Consider the following 19,041-nt stretch of genomic DNA (forward strand, 5'->3'; position numbering starts at 1 on the left):
CCTAGGTTCCTTAAAACATGGATGCAGGCAGATGCCTTCATTGTGAAACATTTCAGTACGTTTTGGTATGGGCTATGGGCTCCCTTCATAAGTAGTGAAGATGACTGAGGCTTATCCTCCCCTAGTTATAAACGTCAGCACAGGCATGTCTTTGGTTGTTGCACACTCCCAGTCACCACACCCTTCAGTTTGCTTCTCCTCTTGCTGTGCATACCTGTGTGCTAGGAGAAACTGGGAAAGGCAGTTTAATTGGGGAATAAAGTTCACAATTAAGGAAGGAGTTGTGAACTGGGTCAGAGAGCACTAACAGATGTCAAAGCCTACTGGTGATCTGGCTTTTCCTTGTGGCTGGGAGAGGAGTGGCAGACTGGGGAAGAAGCACTGAGGAACTGAACCTGCAATGCTACTGTGAAGCAGCCCTACAGCTAAAGCTAATTGCTTGCCTAGCCAAGGAAGAGCACCCTGAGGTGAAACAAAGGAGAGATGAGGAGGATGGCAATTAAAAGGCTTTGGCCATTCATTTTCAGTGCAAGTGAGTACTAATTTGCTTATGTCCTCAAGGAGGAAACAACATTGCAAAGTCTGAGTATAGCAGCGGAGTTTGCTTGTTTCTGTTTTGTTTAGTCGAAGTTCTTTCATGTTTGTGATCAGTCAAGCGCGTTTCTCATCTCTGTGCTGAATGTCCAGGCTCATGGGCATCTCCTAAAGGCAGAGTTAGGAACAGGAGGTTGGAAAACATTTGTTAAAAACAATCTTACTGGCTTCTGTGAAGCACAACATTCATGGCTGAAGAAGGCAATTCCTTGGCTGAAGTGAGAAAGTGCTTTGGGTTTATTCGTTTCTATCTAAACCCGCATGTAGAGTTAAGTTTAAATGCTGCTGTTTCTGTGTACTCCAATATAACTTGTGATCTCTCTGTATCATCACATCAAGAGGATGCACAACTAACACTTAGAAATCAGCCAGCTTGCCCTTGGTCTTCATCATAGACTTCCCCTTTCTCATCCTGCCTTGCAGACCCTGCAGTCTTAGTTCCACTACTTTTGGAACTCTCTTGTCTTCTCTTACCAATATTGGCTCCTGCAGCTGCTTCCAGGCTTCAAAGCAAGCTATGCACATGCAAATTGCTTGGGGTTTTTACCAAAAATCCTGAGAGCCTGACTTCAAACAGTAAGACCCACAACAAGGAACCTGACAAAGTTTAATGTCATTAGAAAAAGTGGATGTGCTCCATGTGCAACAAAAGTGCCTTGGGTGGTGATTTGATCATCACGATCTCAATTGTGTAATTCCATTGCTGGTCATTCTCCTTTGTCATTCTTCTCACCGCTCAGGCTCTACAAAGTATAGATGGGAAGCTTTTCAGAGCAGAAACATGTATGGTTGGTGAAGCTATTCTTGCCTGCTTGGGCAGGACTAAGATGGCAAGAATTCTGTGCAAAAATATTGGCCTCTGACAAACTTCTGGAGAAGGTGTAGTAGGCTCCTGCACTGCACCAAACTGGAGAACCTGCACAGCACATAGCAGTGCAGTGTTGGGATACCAGAATGAGCTGCACGAGGATCCTGGCACAGACTGCTCCTGCTGTGCAGCTTTTCACTGCAGTTACATGAACTTCTTGCTGAAGGAAAAGCCCCAAACAATCATTCTGCATCAAGCAGAGAATTTGCTTTTGCTGCAAATTTCACATTGAAGAGATTTCCCCTCTCTCATTTGGGAGTTAAATTTCAGCTAAATTCTGAGGCAAAGTATTGAGGGACTCAAAGTCAGAGCATTTCCTTGTAGAAGAGAAATAAAACATCTCCACTTTTTCTACTCTTCTCACCAGCCAAATCTGCCAAGACAAATCAGTAATAATAATTTTGCTTGATCATAACATCTTTATTTTTTTTCCTCTAATAGTTTCCAGCTCTGTTAAGTGCCCTTCATTCTGGTTTGAGTATCACTTAGTAAGGGAAGTGGAAGCAGACATGCCAGTTTGATTTTCCTCTTGCTTTGTACAAGTACCAATGTTTAAGTTGAGCAGAGGGAGAGAAAACCTTTCTCAGTGTCTTAAAATGTGATAAACATACTCATTGATAAAACACACACAAAAAGTCATTCTAAGGCTTACATCTAGGTGATGCCATCCCTCTAGGGCTATATTGGCCATTTACCCTCTCTCCTTTTCTGAAGTTCTTTCAGCATTGTCCCTGCCTTCCCTTCAGTCATACTTTGAATAGATTCTGTTTTCTCTCAGGAAAAAAAAAAAACCCTGATGAATAAACCTCAATTTTTAGACATGCTGATTGTGTCTAGCTGGCTGTTGGTGACTTTGCAAAGAAGTGACTTGTGGTGAGAAGAAGGAAGGAGGAATCAGCATGAGTACATGGCAGCTCACAATGAAACTGTGCAGCTTCCTCAACGGCCAGAAGGAGCTTTGACAAGGGAGAAGCGGGAGACAGAAAGAGATGTGTGGGTGAAAAACAAAGGAATTTGGCCACTGGGGTGACAGCAACAGATTATTAAGCAGTCTTGTTTGCCATAGGCTGTGGCCCTTGTACGTGGTGTTTGGTTCAGCCATTCCCTGTTTGGAAGACAAAACATGATCTGATTTATTGTAGGAGCCAAGTCATGCAAGTGGAAGAAGGAAAGACACTTCTGAGGGGAAGCCTTAGGGTTGGGCAGCCCCATGTCTGACTCAGGGCAGAGTTAATGACCCATCAGTGAACCATGGCATGATGGAACCAGTTTCTGAGTGACAGGAAACGTTTCTTTCTCCATCTCCTTGTACAGATGGTGATGATTTTCACCTAAATGCAGGAAAGTATCTCTATCCAGTCACAACAGGCAATGGGAAAGCTTCCATAAGTGCTCCTCATGCAGAGGACACAATGGAAAACACAGAGAGACTCATGGGGCTGTGCAAACATGGCCCTTGCACTGGGTGCTCCAGAGCAGGGAAGGAGCTGGGAGTGGCTGCAATTAAACTACGATAGAAACATTGCCCTGCTGGATTCCTCATTATAGCTTCCAGCAACTGCTGAACTAGAATAGAGAGGTGATTGTTCCCCTGTACTCAGCACTGGTGAGGCCACACCTTGAGCACTGTGTTCAGTTTTGAGTCCCTCACTACATGAAAGACATTGAGGTCCTGGAATGGGTCCAGAGAAGGGCAATGAAGACAGTAAAGGGTCTGGAGAGCAAGTCTTACGAGGAGCAGCTGAGGGAACTGGGTTTGTTTAGCCTGCAGAAAAGGAGACTGAGGGGAGACCTCACTACTATCTACAGCTAGAAATGAGGTTGTAGCAAGGTGGGAACTGGTCTCTTCTCCCCAATAAAAAGTGACAGGACAAGAGGAAACGGCGTCACATTGCACCAGGGGAGGTTTAGGTTGGATACTAGAAGGAACATACTCACTGAAAGGATTATGAAACACTGGAATAGGCTAATAGGCTTCCCTGGAAGATGGTTGAATCACCATCCCTGTGAGATGTTTAAAAGATACACAGATGTGCTGCTAAGGGTTTAGCCATGACTTAGATAATGGTTAGACTTGATGATCTTAAAGGTCTTTCCCAATCAAAATGATTCTATGAATTAGTCCCTAAGAGAAGGGCCTAAGAGGCCCTTTTGAGAAAAGACTTGCACCATTTGCTGTGGAGAACAGGCTGGATCCAGGAACCTCTTACAGGAGCTTTTGCCTCTCCCAAGGCAGAGCAGATCACCATGCTCTATTATCCTGTGCAAGTTCCTAAGCTGCTACCAGCAGATTCCTAGCACAGTGACAACAAAGCCTCTTGGGTCCCTATGCTACTATTTTGTAAGGGATGCTATTGTTCACAGCTGATAGTCAAAGATCTGCTAGTGCTCCATTTGCCAATAGTTTCCTCTTACTGACCTAATGCTTGCCTAAACCAGCATGTATTCACAGCCAGCCTGCCACTCAAGGTGGAATCTAGACATACTTTGCTCTCTCCCTTACGTATTACACTTCCTTGTGCATCTAAATTGGCCAGAGATAAGGGCAGAATGAGGACTCAAAGCTTGCTAGGCAGCAACTTTTCAGTCAAATCCTCCCCAGAACACTAACTCGGCCTGCTTCTTCCAGAAGCAAACCCTCAGCACCACACAAACTGTGCCCTCCTCCACCTTTTTCCTTACCACACCTCATTTTGCTGTGCCATGGAAGCGCCTCTGAGCAGCACTCCCTTTCCTTCCTCCCTGTACTCTCTCAAATAGGTTTCAGACTTAGATATTTTTTTTGCAAATTACTCAGTTTGGTGCCATAAAAACCCAAACTCATAACAACACACAAACTGTAAGGATAAAGCAGGTGTTTTCAAACATAGGTTGCTACAGGCATGAAGGTCATCTATGACGGGGCAGAGGCAGACCCCCAGCCCAGTTCTGAGAATAACTAAGACTTGCCACCAGCTAATGCTCAAGAATGATGAATTTAGCATCAAGTCAAACGGAATACAGCGTACAAGAAACACCTCCAGGGATGGTGACTCCACCACCTCCCTGGGCAGCACATTCCAAAGGCCAATCTCTCTTTCTGTGAAGAACTTCTTCCTCACATCCAGCCTCAACTCTCCTGGCACAGCTTGAGACTGTATCCTCTTGTTCTGTCACTGGTTGCCTGGGAGTAGTGACCGACCCCCTGGCCCCCTGTTCCAGTCTGTTCCAATGCCTCACCACTCTTTCAGTTTAGAAATTTTCCCTAATGACCAGTCTAAATTTCCCCTGGCACAACTTAAACCCACTTCCTCTCACTCTGTCACTAGTTACTTGGGAGAAGAGACCAACACCAGCCTCACTACGACCTCCTTTCAGGTAGTTGTAGAGAGCAATAAGATCTCCCTTTAGCCTTCTCTTCTCCAGACTAAACAACCTCAGTTCCCTCAGCCACTCCTTGCACAACACGCCCTCCAAACCCCTCACCAGCATAATAGCTATTCATCTCTTGACTTTTTCAAGGTCTCTTTGCTTTTCTAGGCTGTTCTTTTATTCAGGTCATTACATGAAAAAGCTTTGACTAACCTATCACAGAATGTGACTTCTGTATGGGCTTGGATTAAGGCAAGTTATTTGACAGTTTTCCCCATAGCTGAAATTTGACAACATCAATTTGTTAGTTTAGCCTGAATCCTTAGGACTGCTGACACACTTGTATTGTCTGTTTATCTGCCTCCCTCTACACATTTAGTTTAGTTGATTAGATGGTGATGAGTGATAGCTTGGACTCAATGATCTCAAAGGTCTTTTCCAACCTGGTTAATTCTAGTCTAGTCTAGTCTAGTCTAAATACAGAATAAAGCAGGTTCTAGAATAGAATAGAATAGAATAGAATAGAATAGAATAGAATAGAATAGAATAGAATAGAATAGAATAGAATAGAATAGAATAGACCAGATCATCAAGTCCAACCTATCACTCAACACCATCTAATCAACTAAACCTTGGCACCAAGTGCCTCATTCAGGCTCTTCTTAAACACTTCCAGTGATGGTGACTCCACCACCTCCCTGGGCAGCACATTCCAATGGTGAACGACTCCATAGACATATATGTCCAGGTAAAGAAGAGGAAAGCAAGTACAGGAAAGCAGAGTCTAGCTTTCAACCAGCCTGTGCAGCAGCTTCTGACTGTCAATCAGCCACAGCATATATCACCTCTTGCTCACTGGGGAATGTCACAGAATCACAGAATCACCAAGGTTGGAAGAGACCTCAAAGATCATCCAGTCCAACCTGTCACCACAGACCTCATGACTAAACCATGGCACTAAGTGCCATGTCCAGTCCCCTCTTGAACACCCAGGGACGGTGACTCCACCACCACCCTCTGCAGCACATTCCAATGGTGAACAACTCTCTCAATGAAGAACTTTCTCCTCACCTCCAGCCTAAACTTCCCCTGGCGCAGCTTAAGACTGTGTCCCCTTGTTCTGGTGCTGGTTGCCTGGGAGAAGAGACCAACCCCTTCCTGGCTACAACCACCCTTCAGGTAGTTGTAGAGAGCAAGAAGGTCTCTCCTGAGCCTCCTCTTCTCCAGGCTAAACAACCCCAGCTCCCTCAGCTTCTCCTCATAGGGCTGTGCTCAAGGCCTCTCCCCAGCCTTGTTGCCCTTCTCTGGACACCTTCAAGTCTCTCAATGTCCTTCCTAAACTGAGAGGCCCAGAACTGGACACAGGACTCAAGGTGTGGCCTAACCAGTGCAGAGCACAGGGCACAATGACTTCCCTGCTCCTGCTGGCCATACTATTCCTGATACAGGCCAGGATGCCATTGGCCTTCTTGGCCACCTGGGCACACTGCTGGCTCATGTTTAGGCAGCTGTCAATCAGCACCCCCAGGTCCCTCTCTGTTTGGCATGAAGGACAGAGGGGCTGTGGAGTTGTTGTGGCTTGTAAGAAAGCCAAAGAGACAAAATGTGGCATCAGGATGTCATTAATTGTGCTGACTGTAACATTTATTCTCTCCCTAGTTCTGGCGACTGCTCATGGCCTCACTGTGGAAACACCTGCCAAGGACATGAAGGTGGCCCGAGGGAACAACGTTACTCTCCAGTGTCTTTTTAAAACACAGAAACAAGTTCACTCAGGAGACTTTGTTGTCTGGAGGAAAACTAACAGTCCGGTACGTCAAGTTGCATAGAGAAGCATAGAGGAATAGAACAGAATCATAAGGTTGGAAAAAAACTCAGAGATCATCGCCCAACAACTGAACCATGGCTCCAAGTGCCACGTCCAACCCTTTTTTGCACACCTCCAGGGATGGGGACTCCACCACCTCCCTGGGCAGCACATCCCAATGGCCAATTACTCTTGCCAGGAAGAACTTTCTCCTCACCTCCAGCCTAAACTTCCCCTGGCACAGCTTGAGACTGTGTCCTCTTGTTCTGGTGCTGGTTGCCATATTCTCTATGCACACTCCACATACATCCATTAAATTATGTGACATGCTCAGAGACTTTCTCCCAGGCAGACAGTACCAGGACAAGAGGACACAGTCTCAGGCAGCACCAGGGGAGGTTCAGGCTGGATGTTAGGAAGTTCTACACAGCGAGAGTGATTGCCCATTGGAATGGGCTGCCTGGGGAGGTGGTGGAGTCACCATCATTGGAGGTGTTCAGGAGAAGGCTTGATGGGGTGCTTGGTGCCATGGGTTAGTTGTTTAGGTGTTGGATTGGTTGATGGGTTGGACGCGATGATCTTGAAGGTCTCTTCCAGCCTGGTTTATTCTATGTATTCTATGTATTTGGAAAACATATTATACATACATATTTCAGATAGAGATATATCTTTGATACTATATTAAAAGCTTTTCATTTATTATAACAGTTACCTGGAGAGGTTTTTTTCAGGTCCCCTGCATCCATATGGAGTATTTGAAGGCAGGGACCTCTAAAGTGCCACTTGAGTTTTTGGGAATTAATGAGAGGAGAAGCAGCTTTCGAGATCATCTTGCAGTAACTTCCTGGCCAGAAGAAAGCAAGGGAGTTTGTGTAATCAAAAGGGAATCTGATAGACATACAGATCTCAGACAAGTGCCACAGTTTCCTGCCATGGATAAGGAAGTTGAACAAGCCCTAGCAAAAGAAAGCAGTTGTCTCTGACTTCATGTAAGGTTGCAGAAGGGGATTGCAGGCAGAAGCCCAGACCCTTTTGAACAGCTACATCCTTCTTGGGTTTTTGGCAAAATGGGGCAGTTTCAGGCCCTCTTTTCCAAGCTGCTCATATGAGTGGGCTAATCCATCAAGCTAGACTCACAGAGAAGAACCTGCCTGACTGTTTTCCCTCCCTCTCTCTCAGATTGATGCTGTCACTAGGTATTTCGATGGCACTGTGCAGTATGGCGAGGGCTATGAAAACCGCATACAGTTCACTGGTGACATAACCGAAGGGAACGTCAGCATCACCATCACTGCAGTGACCATGGAGGACAATGGCACGTATGTATGCAGCGTTCGGCTAAAGGATGATCCTCCCAGGCAGGCTGCAACCTTGACTCTTGTGGTCCTTGGTAAGCATGATAAAGGAAACACCAGATCCATTAGTGTCCCTACCTCTGATATCCAAATTGCTATAGGTAATCAGTTTTCTCATAAATACTTTCCCAGGAAGTCATCATCCACAGTTCCATCTTTGGTCTTCTCCTGCTGCTATGGAAGGAGGCTGGAAGGCTTAGACACCCAACTTCCTTTGGTACCTGACTGTAGAAAACAGTCTCTAAGAGTCATACAGTCCACTTTCCTAGTAACTCTTGCTTCATTGCTGGGCTTTCATAGTATCATAGTATCAATCAGGGTTGGAAGGGACCACAAGGATCATCTAGTTCCAACCCCCCTGCCATGGGCAGGGACACCCCACACTACATCAGGCTGGCCACAGCCTCGTCCAGCCTGCTCTTAAACACCTCCAGGGACAGGGCCTCAACCACCTCCCTGGACAACCCATTCCAGGGCTTCCCCACTCTCACGGTGAAGAACTTCCTCCTCACCTCCAGCCTTGTGTCTTGTCACTCACCAGTATCAAAGGATACCCAATGCTATCAGACATATCCCAGAAAGTATCTTACAGTTCCTTTTTGGCAGACCAGTGCCAAGAGGCGAGAAATCAGTTAGAGACAAGTTCACTCCACTTCCTTTGAGAAGATGGTGACAGGGGCAAGACCAGCCTCTGTTTAGCAAGAACAAAACCCAAAGGTGCACAGGATGGGTTGAAACATAACACTGCTTCTGATTATGGAATTTCTTCCATTTCCCTTCCTTCAGTTGCACCATCCAAGCCAGAATGCAAGATTCTGGGGACAGCAGAATATGGACAGACAATCAACCTGACCTGCATTTCTCACGAGGGCTCCCCAAAGCCCAGATACACCTGGCAAAGCTTCAACGTTCGGAATGAGCCCCGTGCGCTGCAAACAACAGAAGGTAGAGGACCTTCAAAAACATCAAGTCTTTGAGCTCTCTGTACATCAGGGCTGGAAATATTTTTAACTACAAATACACAAACACACTCAAGACTTTGGCTAGGAAATTCTCTGACCAGTACTCTCACAAGTAACTTCGCAGGGAAAGACTGACAATGATCAGTAAGATTTTCACTTCAGTCTCAGCTGGCAGGAAAGCTGTCTCACTCTGGAAGAAACCAGAAGTAATTACTTCTCAATTTCTGGGTGGAAGCAGGGCATAACATGAGGAGTAACACAGAATTTTCTACCTGGTGTGTTCCTGTATCCCAGCTTGCTTGACACTGACCAGGTTGCATTCTGGGGTGAAGACAAAGCAAAGTTGGCTCTGGACACTGCTTTCCTTCCAGAGATGACTCCTCACCTAGAGGAAAGTGGTATGAGAAACACTTACAGAGAGGCTTATGCCACATAGGCCCCAGCATTTTATTTGCTTTCATTTTAAGTCAGAGCCTAGAAAAGGAACTGAAATTCCATGAGAAGATCTATGGCAGAACTATTCACACAGAAATGAGATGTAATAGTCTTTGAAGTGTAGCAGTGACAGAGGACTCAGATTTACCCCTTTAAAAATCTTTTTTTCTTCCTGGTAAGTTCTGCCCCAGAAACACTGAGTGTCTGAACTTGAGTGTCTGAACTTACCCTGCCTGGTTTAACTTACTGTAGCAGCGCTACAGAGGTAAACGAAGTACACTCAGACTTGATGGGGCATTCGACACTCACTAACCTGTTTCTGCACAGATCATGCAGACAACAAACCACCACCAGGGACACAAACCTTATTCTGGCCACTAAGTGGTGCCAACGTACCACACACAGCCTGAACCTACCAGAGTTGTCATCTTACAGCTGCTGTCTTCGTGTTCTTCCCTCGGACGGGAGCCTCTTCTGATCCATTTTCACCTCGATTCTGTTTTCGCCAGAACACTAATGTTCAAGCAGTGGGATGGCTGTCCCCTTCTGCTCCAGGCTGGCTGGACAGCCTGCTACTGACACAAGCAACGTCTTGCTGCGCTAGGTACACGTACTAAGCAAGCCTCAGTGCTGCAGTGTGTGCAGAATGCCCTTAGGAGACACTCCAAAACTGGTGGCATCTGATCTACATTTTTGCCAATTTTACTTGCCAGTCTTTAATTCTTTATTTAATATAGGAGGTTTTACAGTCTGACTATAGACTGCCATTCTGAAAGGTATAAACATCCCACTATCTAGCACTAGGTGCCACCAGAGACCAACGAGAATCCCAGCCCTATGCGTGAGCTGGAAAGAAGTGAGATCACAGAGAAAATAAAACAGGGAAGTCACTGAAAATTTGCTTTTGCTGTTAGAGCAGGAGTCTGCACCTGTGTCAGTAGGTCACAAGCAAAAAAGCATGGGCTACACATAAAAATGCCAGCTAGAGACATACCAAACAAAACCTGACTGCTTGAGCAGACAGAGCTAAGCTCCAGCACGTGGTTCTGAGCTCTGTTATGGTGGACAGAAAACAGCAGCACCATAGCTATGCCATGTCACTGGATTTCTTTTCCTTCATTTATTTTTGCAGACTGCATAGCCTCTCCCATTCTAGAAAACTATTTTCCCCCCACTGCTAAATAATTCAGACCTGAAATCCTAGGAGCTGGAGGACTGGAGGGCTTGTTGGTTGTTTTACAGGTTAAATCAGCAGATGGTCAGTCCTGAAAGCTGTATGGCTGGTTTGGCCTATCTTGCATTGCTCAGCAAAATCCACTGCAAAAGAGCTTTCACTGAGCACACAAACTTCTTTACCATCCAGCAACCATTTTCTTTCCAAAAGGAATGTTCAAATACCACATGTTCCCTGTAATCAAAACAGCACACTTCTGTTTGTCCTCCCACAAATCACACTAACACCTAGAGGCCAGCATGGCAGCTCAAGCAAGACAGAGCAATCCATCACCTTTAATCATCTCTCCTCACTCCCACTACCCTGGGCTGGAATTGAAGGGCTGCTGCCTCCACTTCCTTCCCTACTTTAATTATTTTCTCTTTTTTTTTTTTCTCTCTCTTTTTTTTTGACTGGAATTTGTGCTTCATGACAGGGGAGCAAATAACTCTGAAGAACATCTCAGCAGATACCTCTGGCTTTTACATCTGCACTTCAACAAACATCGTGGGAACAGCATTTTGCAACATGACAGTCAGCGTCGTGCCGCGTAAGAGGCAGGCAGGGCTGCTTACAGCAACAGCAGTCCCAGAGCAAGCAGCCTAGCTAAGTGCCCATGAAGGCAACACTCTGCTTGCTCAAAAAAACAACCAACCAAACAAAACCCCAAACAGAATACAGAATTAACCAGGTTGGAAAAGACCTCAGAGATCATTGAGTCCAACCTATCACCCAGCACCATCTGATCAACTAAACCATGGCACCAAGTGCCTCATCCAGGCTCTTCTTAAACACCTCCAGGGATGGGGACTCCACCACCTCCCTGGGCAGCACATTCCAATGGCCCATCTCTCTTTCTGGGAAGAATTTCTTCCTAATATCCAGCCTGAAGTTCCCCTGGCACAGCTTGAGATTGTGTCCTCTCATTCTGTCACAGGTTGTCTGGGAGAAGAGACCAACCCCCACCTGGCTACAGCCTCCCTTCAGGCAGTTGTAGACAGCAAGAAGGTCTCCCCTGAGCCTTCACCAGGCTAAGCAACCCCAGCTCCCTCAGCCTCTCCTCATAGGGTTTGTACTCCAGACCCCTCCCCAGCTTTGTTGCCCTTCTCTGGACACCTTCCAGCATCTCAACATCTTTCCTAATCTGAGGAGCCCAGAACTGGACACAGGACTCAAGGTGTGGCCTAACCAGTGCTGAGTACAGGGCACAATGACCTCCCTGCTCCTGCTGGCCACACTATTTCTGATCCAGGCCAGGATGCCCTTGGCCTTCTTGGCCACCTGGGCACACTGCTGGCTCATGTTCAGCCTACTGTCAATAAGCACCCCCAGGTCCCTCTCTGCCTGGCTGCTCTCCAGCCACTCTGACCCCAGCCTGTAGCTCTGCATGGGGTTGTTGTGGCCAATGTGCAGAACCTGGCACTTGGATGTGTTCAGTCTCCTGCCCTTGGCCTCTGCCCATCTGTCCAGCCTGGCAAGGTCCCTCTGCAGAGCTCTCCTGCCCTCTAACAGATCAACTCCTGCCCCCGTCTTGGTGTCATCTGCAAAGTTACTGATGATGGACTCAATATCCTTGTCCAGATCATCAGTACCACCCAACCCAACAAAAAACACCCACACTTCTTACCTTTAAGACAGATTCCCTGCATTTGTTTGCATGCTACTGGAGCACTCACTAGCTCACAGAGTGAGTTCACAGATGACAAAACCTGTAGAGTCAGCTAGGCCTGAGACCCCAGATTCTGAAACTAAACTGTATCAATGATGTCCAGCAATTGTTCAGATCCAGGGACTCCTTGTGTCCAGCTCTGGGGCCCTGATGGAGAGGGTCCAGAGGCAGGCCATAAAAATGATCAGAGGGCTAGTGCACCTCTCCTGTGAAGACAGGATGAGAGAGCTGGAGTCATTCAGCCTGGAGAAGAGAAGGCTCCAGGGAGACCTTATAGCAGCTTTCCAATACCTGAAGGGGGCCCTAAGAAAGCTGGAAAGGCCATTTACAAAAGGATGTTGCAATTGGTCAAGGGGCAATGGTTTTAAACTAAAGCATAATAGACCTAGGTTGGCTATTAGGAAGAAATTCTTTACTGTGAGGATGGTGGAACACTGGAAGAGGTTGTCCAGAGAGGTGGTGGAGGCCCCATCCCTGAAGACACTGAAAGGTCTGGCTAGATGGAACTCTCAGCAACCTGATCTAGCTGGGGACATCCCTGTTTACCACAGTGGGGGGGTAGACTAGAAGACCTCTAGAGGTCCCTTCCTAACCCAGTGCATTCTATGATTCTGAGCACTAACTGATTGCTCCTGTAGATTTATCAGCTCCCCAGAACTGGAATTAATTTCCAGTTGCTTAAGTCTATAAATAAATGTGGTTTCCACTCAGTCTGAACCTGCCATCTGGTGGTGGGAGTTGAAGTCCAGTGATGGTGCTGGTTGCATTTAACATCATTCTCACTGCAAATGGCAAATTCTTTTCTTCCTGCATAGCATCCATGAACATAGCTCTCTACGCTGGCATCATCGGCGGAGCTGTCGCTGCAATTGTAGTGATTGGTATTGTAGCCTACTGCTGCTGCTGCAGAGAGGACAAGGACGAGGGCTATGAGATGACGTAAGTACCTTCCTCCAGAGAAGTGAAGAGCTCATGTCCTTCCTCTGGCATCAACACAGCCAGTGGAAAGGGCAAGAGAAAAAAGGAAGCAGGGAAAGCATACATTGTGTTCTCCTTTCTGCTTCTCCCCTCATGGCTCCCCTGTCTTCTCACAGAACATGCCAGCATTACACAGTAGCACAGTCTCACAGTATAGCTAAGGTTGGAGGAGACCTTGAGGGTCATCGAGTCCAACCTGTCACCACAGACCTCATGACTAGACCATGGCACCAAGTGCCACATCCAATCCCCTCTTGAACACCTCCAGGGACGGTGACTCCACCACCTCCCTGGGCAGCACATCCCAATGACGAACGACTCGCTCAGTGAAGAACTTTCTCCTCACCTCGAGTCTAAACCTCCCCTGGCACAGCTTGAGACTGTGTCCTCTTGTTCTGGTGCTGGTTGCCTGGGAGAAGAGACCAACCCCTTCCTGGCTACAACCACCTTTCAGGTGCTGTAGAGGGCAATGAGGTCACCTCTGAGCCTCCTCTTCTCCAGGCTAAACAACCCCAGCTCCCTCAGCCTCTCCTCACAGGGCTGTGCTCAAGGCCTCTCCCCAGCCTTGTTGCCCTTCTCTGGACACCTTCAAGTGTCTCAATGTCCTTCTTAAACTGAGGGGCCCAGAACTGGACACAGGACTCAAGGTGTGGCCTAACCAATGCAGAGTCCAGGGGCACAATGACCTCCCTGCTCCTGCTGGCCACACTAGTCCTAATACAGGCCAGGATGCCCTTGGCCTTCTTGGCCACCTGGGCACACTGCTGGCTCATGTTTAGGTGGCTGTCAATCAATACCCCCAGGTCCCTCTCTGTTTGGCAGCTCTCCAACCACTCTGACCCCAGCCTGTAGCTCTGCATGGGGTTGCTGTGGCCAAAGTGCAGCACCTGGCACTTGGACTTGTTGAATGCCATCCCGTTGGACTCCGCCATCTGTCCAGTCAGTTGACCTGTGTGGTCTCTGGGGTAGAACCCAAGCATTCAAAGCTTGGAACTGAAATAGCAAGCCCAAGTCAGTCAAGCTGTTTGGAAAGCAAAGCCCAGGCTGTTTCTCATTTCTCCACAAGCCCATATAGCTGTTTCCATCCTTGCTAGCATAAATCACCATGAGGCTTTGTACTCAGAATTATGACTCCAAGATAAACCCCTCCTGTTTATTTGCATAATGAAAATGGACCACAGACAGAAAAGTGGGATGAGAAAAGGTAAAACCAGTCACCCATTCTCTGCATACATATGATGGAAACATGGTAGCTCACAGACCTCTTCCATCGCTGGCAAGACTTAATTGATGGAGCTCAGCTTGCTACGTTTCCTGGTCAGCTTGGAGCAATCTAGAACTATTGTCACACAAAATAGAATAAATCAGAATAAACCAGAATAAACCAGGTTGGAAAAGACCTTCAAGATCATCACATCCAACCTATTATCCAACCCACCTAATCAACTAAACCATGCAACCAAGCACCCCATCCAGTCTCCTCCTGAACACCTCCAACGATGGTGACTCCACGACCTCCCCGGGCAGCCCATTCCAATGGGCAATCACTCTCTCTGTGTAGAACTTCTTCCTAACCTCCAGCCTAAACCTCCCCTGGCATAGCCTGAGACTGTGTCCTCTTGTTCTGCTGCTGGTTGCCTGGGAGAAGAGACCAACCTCTGCCTGTCTACAACCTCCCTTCAGGTAGTTGCAGACAGCAAGAAGGTCTCCTCTTAGCCTCCTCCTCTTCTCCAGGCTAAGCAACCCCAGCTCCCTCAGTCTCACAGGGCTGTGCTCCCACAGTCCTCACAGGGCTGTGCTCCAGACCCCTCCCCAGCTTTGTTGCCCTTCTCTGGACACCTTCCAGCAGCTCAACATCTTTCCTAAACTGAGGGGCCCAGAACTGGACACAGGACTCAAGGTGTGGCCTAACCAGTGCTGAGCACAGGGCACAATGACTTCCCTGCTCCTGCTGGCCACACTGTTCCTGATACAGGCCAGGATGCCGTTGGCCCTCTTGGCCGCCTGGGCACACTGCAGGCTCATGTTCAGCCTACCATCAACCAGTACCCCCTGGTCCCTTTCTGCTGTATCTGATTTTAATTAACATCTCTACTTCTGAACACTGCTTTAGGGAGCAAGAAGGCAGAAATGAACCCAAGGAGGAGACACGCACACACAATCGGAGTGCAGAGGATGAGGATGAGGATGAATGAAGAAGCAGGAGGCCAACACCATCTTCAGGATTTGCTAAGGCACAGACCCTACTGTAGAAAATATAACAATCCCTCCTTTTTTACTGCAAGAAGGGAGGTTAATTGGGGTTTTTTTCCCACAACAAAAGGAAAACTAATGGCTCTGACTTCAAGTTCTGGGAGAGAATATCCTTGGCTTGCTGCAAAGAAGTTCTTAACATCCAGTGAGTACTAAAACATGGAAAAAGGGCATGTGAAACACTGTTTCAGCCAGCTGCCCCAAAATAACCAGTCTCCTAGCCTTCCCACTTTCTGCAAGGAGATACCAGTCAGGTCTGTTTGGAGAACTGAGCTGCTGCTGCATCTGCAGATGCACAGGAAGTTTAAAGGACACCAACTTCATGTCATGGGGAAAGGGTGGTGCTGTTCACAGTGTAATGCAAATGGCACAGCTCACAGCACTGTCCTGTAGAGAGGTGATTTTATCCAGACCACAGCAAGTTAATTTTTAAGGACATTTTATTAAGTGTGGGTTTTCTATGTACTATAAATGCACATTATATAAATAAAATGTGGGGAAAAACTCATGAATGAGGTCTCCTGTTTGGGACAACAATGCATACCCACAGAACAGATAAGGTAAGAAGTTAGATGGAACTGTAACTGGCAGCTGGTAAGGCCTAGAAACAGTCTAGTAGCTTATGACCTGTCAGATTCCTGAACTTGAAGAGTTCCACTTCAGAGACTCCCTAACTATTAATTTTCATTACATAATCCTTTCCTCCTGACTGTTGCACAGACAATCAGAAACAGCCCATTGCTCCTGCTTCTGAAAACACAAGACAATGTGAGAGCACTGGATAGGGGCAAGGACATCTTTAATAAAAAGAGAGGGGGGGAGGGTGAAACAAAAAGAGGGAAAAGGAGGCAACCTATCTTCTAATTCCCAATTGTAACAATTTAATCAGAAGCACTGTATGGGCAAAGATGCATGCAAATGTGGAGAGAGCTCCCACCACTAGCATCTTATCTTTGACAGAGAATGGACTGTCTGTCCAGGACAGTGTCAATAGGATACTGAAACATAAGAAACAGTGTGGCCAGCAGGAGCAGGGAAGTCATTGTGCCCTGTGCTCAGCACTGGTTAGGCCACACCTGGAGTCCTGTGTCCAGTTCTGGGCCCCTCAGTTTAGGAAAGATGTTGAGTTGCTGCAACATGTCCAGAGAAGGGCAATGAGGCTGGGGAGGGGATTGGAGCACAGCCCTGTGAGGAGAGGCTGAGGGAGCTGGGGTTGCTTAGCCTGGAGAAGAGGAGGCTCAGGGGAGACCTTCTTGCTGTCTACAACTCCCTGAAGGGAGGTTGTAGCCAGGTGGGGGTTGGTCTCTTTTCCCAGGCAACCAGCACCAGAACAAGAGGACACAGTCTCAGGCTATGCCAGGGGAAGTTTAGGCTGAAGGTGAGGAGAAAGTTCTTCCCAGGAAGAGTAATTGGCCATTGGGATGTGCTGCCCAGGGAGGTGGTGGAGTCCCCATCCCTGGAGGTGTTCAAGAGGGGATTGGAGGTGGCACTTGAAGCCATAGTTTAGTTAGTCAGGAGGTGCTGGGTGACAGCTTGGACTTGCTGATCTCTGAGGTCTTTTTCAATCTTAATGATTCTGTGATTCCAAGAGACACGTTCAGTAAGTGACTTGCACCACAGTATTTAACCTTTCAAAGCTCTCTGTTGTGTCTTCAACTTCAGGAGTTTCAGAAACTTACTGCAATGCCTGCCAGCTGCCCTTTGCCCCCAAGCAGTTACTTTTAAGTACTGGAACAAAAAGACCCTAAAATATACCCCTGAAGAAGAGCCTGCAATCCTCCCACACGCAGGCAGCACTTGCTAGATTTTGAACTATGCAAATCAGAGCTCCAGAACTGTTATTCTGGATGGCCTTCTGCCTTCCTGTTTCACTTGGTACCTAAAATATAATCATTCTTTTGTACTTGTAACAAGCAACGAGCAAGCAGCAGAGTTCTTTGCAAAGTACAGCCCCAAATCCATTAGAATGGAATGTGATGCCCAGGGAGGTGGTGGAGTCCCCATCCCTGGAGGTGTTCAAGAGGGGATTGGATGTGGCACTTGGTGCCATGGTCTAGTCGTGAGGTCTGTGGTGACAGGTTGGACTCGATGATCCTTGGGGTCTCTTCCAACCTTGGTGATACTGTGAAATCTGGCAATGAACAACCTGAAATGCAACTCAGCAAGACATTCTGAGGACATATTCCATGCTTCCTTCAGATGCATGACAAAAGGTTGCAAGGAATGGATGCACACAGAAGCTGAATGCAGATGGAACCTGAAGTGCATAGTTCAGAGCTGGGGTGCATTTCAATCACTTTTGTAATAAGCTGGCAGGAATTATCTAATTAGCATGGTAACCAGTTTTTGCTGTGGAAAGAAAGCTATTCAAGAACAGTGTGGCCAGCAGGAGCAGGGAGGTCATTGTGCCCCTGTACGCTGCACTGGTTAGGCCACACCTTGAGTCCTGTGTCCAGTTCTGGGCCCCTCAGTTTAGGAAGGAGGTTGACTTGCTGGAACGAGTCCAGAGAAGGGCAACGAAGTTGGTGAGGGGCTTGGAACACAGCCCTGTGAGGAGAGGCTGAGGGAGCTGGGGTTGCTTAGCCTGGAGAAGAGGAGGCTCAGGGGAGACCTCATTGCTCTCTACAACTACCTGAAGGGAGGTTGTAGCCAGGTAGGGGTTGGTCTCTTCTCCCAGGCAACCAGCACCAGAACAAGGGGACACAGTCTCAAGCTGTGCCTGGGAGGTTTAGGTTGGATGTGAGGAAGAAGTTCTATACAGAGAGAGTGATTGCCCATTGGAATGGGCTGCCTGGGGAGGTGGTGGAGTTGCCATCATTGGAGGTGTTCAGGAGGAGACTTGATAGGGTGCTTGGTGCCGTGGGTTAGTTGTTTGGGTGGTGTTGGATTGGTTGATGGGTTGGACGTGATGATCTTGAAGGTCTCTTCCAACCTGGTTTGTTCTATGTATTCCTTTTATAAAGACTGCAAACACTAGCCAGCAAGCTGGCTTTCCCTCACAAACACCTACAGCCTGGGGCAGAAGAGTGCCTCTGCTTAGGGGTAATATTGTGGATTCTCAAAGCTCTTAACTGGAGAGACCAGCAAAAGGACTTCAGGGTTATCAGAAGTATTTCTGGCCAAACCTGGCTCTAGCCTCCAAAGCATTTTACACTGCATTTCCCCTCTGTACTCAGCACTGGTTAGGCCACACCTTGAGTCCTGTGTCCAGTTCTGGGCCCCTCAGTTTAGGAAAGATGTTGAGCTGCTGGAAGGTGTCCAGAGAAGGGCAACAAGGCTGGGGAGGGGTCTGGAGCACAGCCCTGTGAGGAGAGGCTGAGGGAGCTGGGGTTGCTTAGCCTGGAGAAGAGGAGGCTCAGGGGAGACCTTCTTGCTGTCTACAACTCCCTAAAGGGAGGTTGTAGCCAGGTGAGGGTTGGTCTCTTCTCCCAGGCAACCAGCACCAGAAGAAGAGAACACAGTCTCAAGCTGTGCCAGGGGAGGCTTAGGCTGGAGGTGAGGAGAAAGTTCTTCCCAGAAAGAGTAATTTGCCGTTGGAATGTGCTGCCCAGGGAGG

The 19,041-nt window shown here is 47.6% G+C and overlaps 1 protein-coding gene across 1 annotated transcript; it reads left to right on the forward strand.

Moving 5' to 3' along the window:
• The first annotated feature begins 483 nt into the window (after positions 1–483).
• On the forward strand, positions 484–15,427 carry GPA33 (glycoprotein A33). Its single transcript, XM_054166107.1, has 7 exons — positions 484–532; positions 6,473–6,624; positions 7,800–8,010; positions 8,762–8,920; positions 11,022–11,135; positions 13,070–13,193; positions 15,346–15,427. The coding sequence occupies exons 1-7, from the start codon at positions 484–486 to the stop codon at positions 15,425–15,427; spliced, it is 891 nt and encodes a 296-aa protein (XP_054022082.1).
• The last annotated feature ends 3,614 nt before the right edge of the window (positions 15,428–19,041 follow it).

This window comes from Dryobates pubescens, chromosome 12 (genome assembly GCF_014839835.1).
Source record: "Dryobates pubescens isolate bDryPub1 chromosome 12, bDryPub1.pri, whole genome shotgun sequence".
Taxonomy (NCBI): domain Eukaryota; kingdom Metazoa; phylum Chordata; class Aves; order Piciformes; family Picidae; genus Dryobates; species Dryobates pubescens.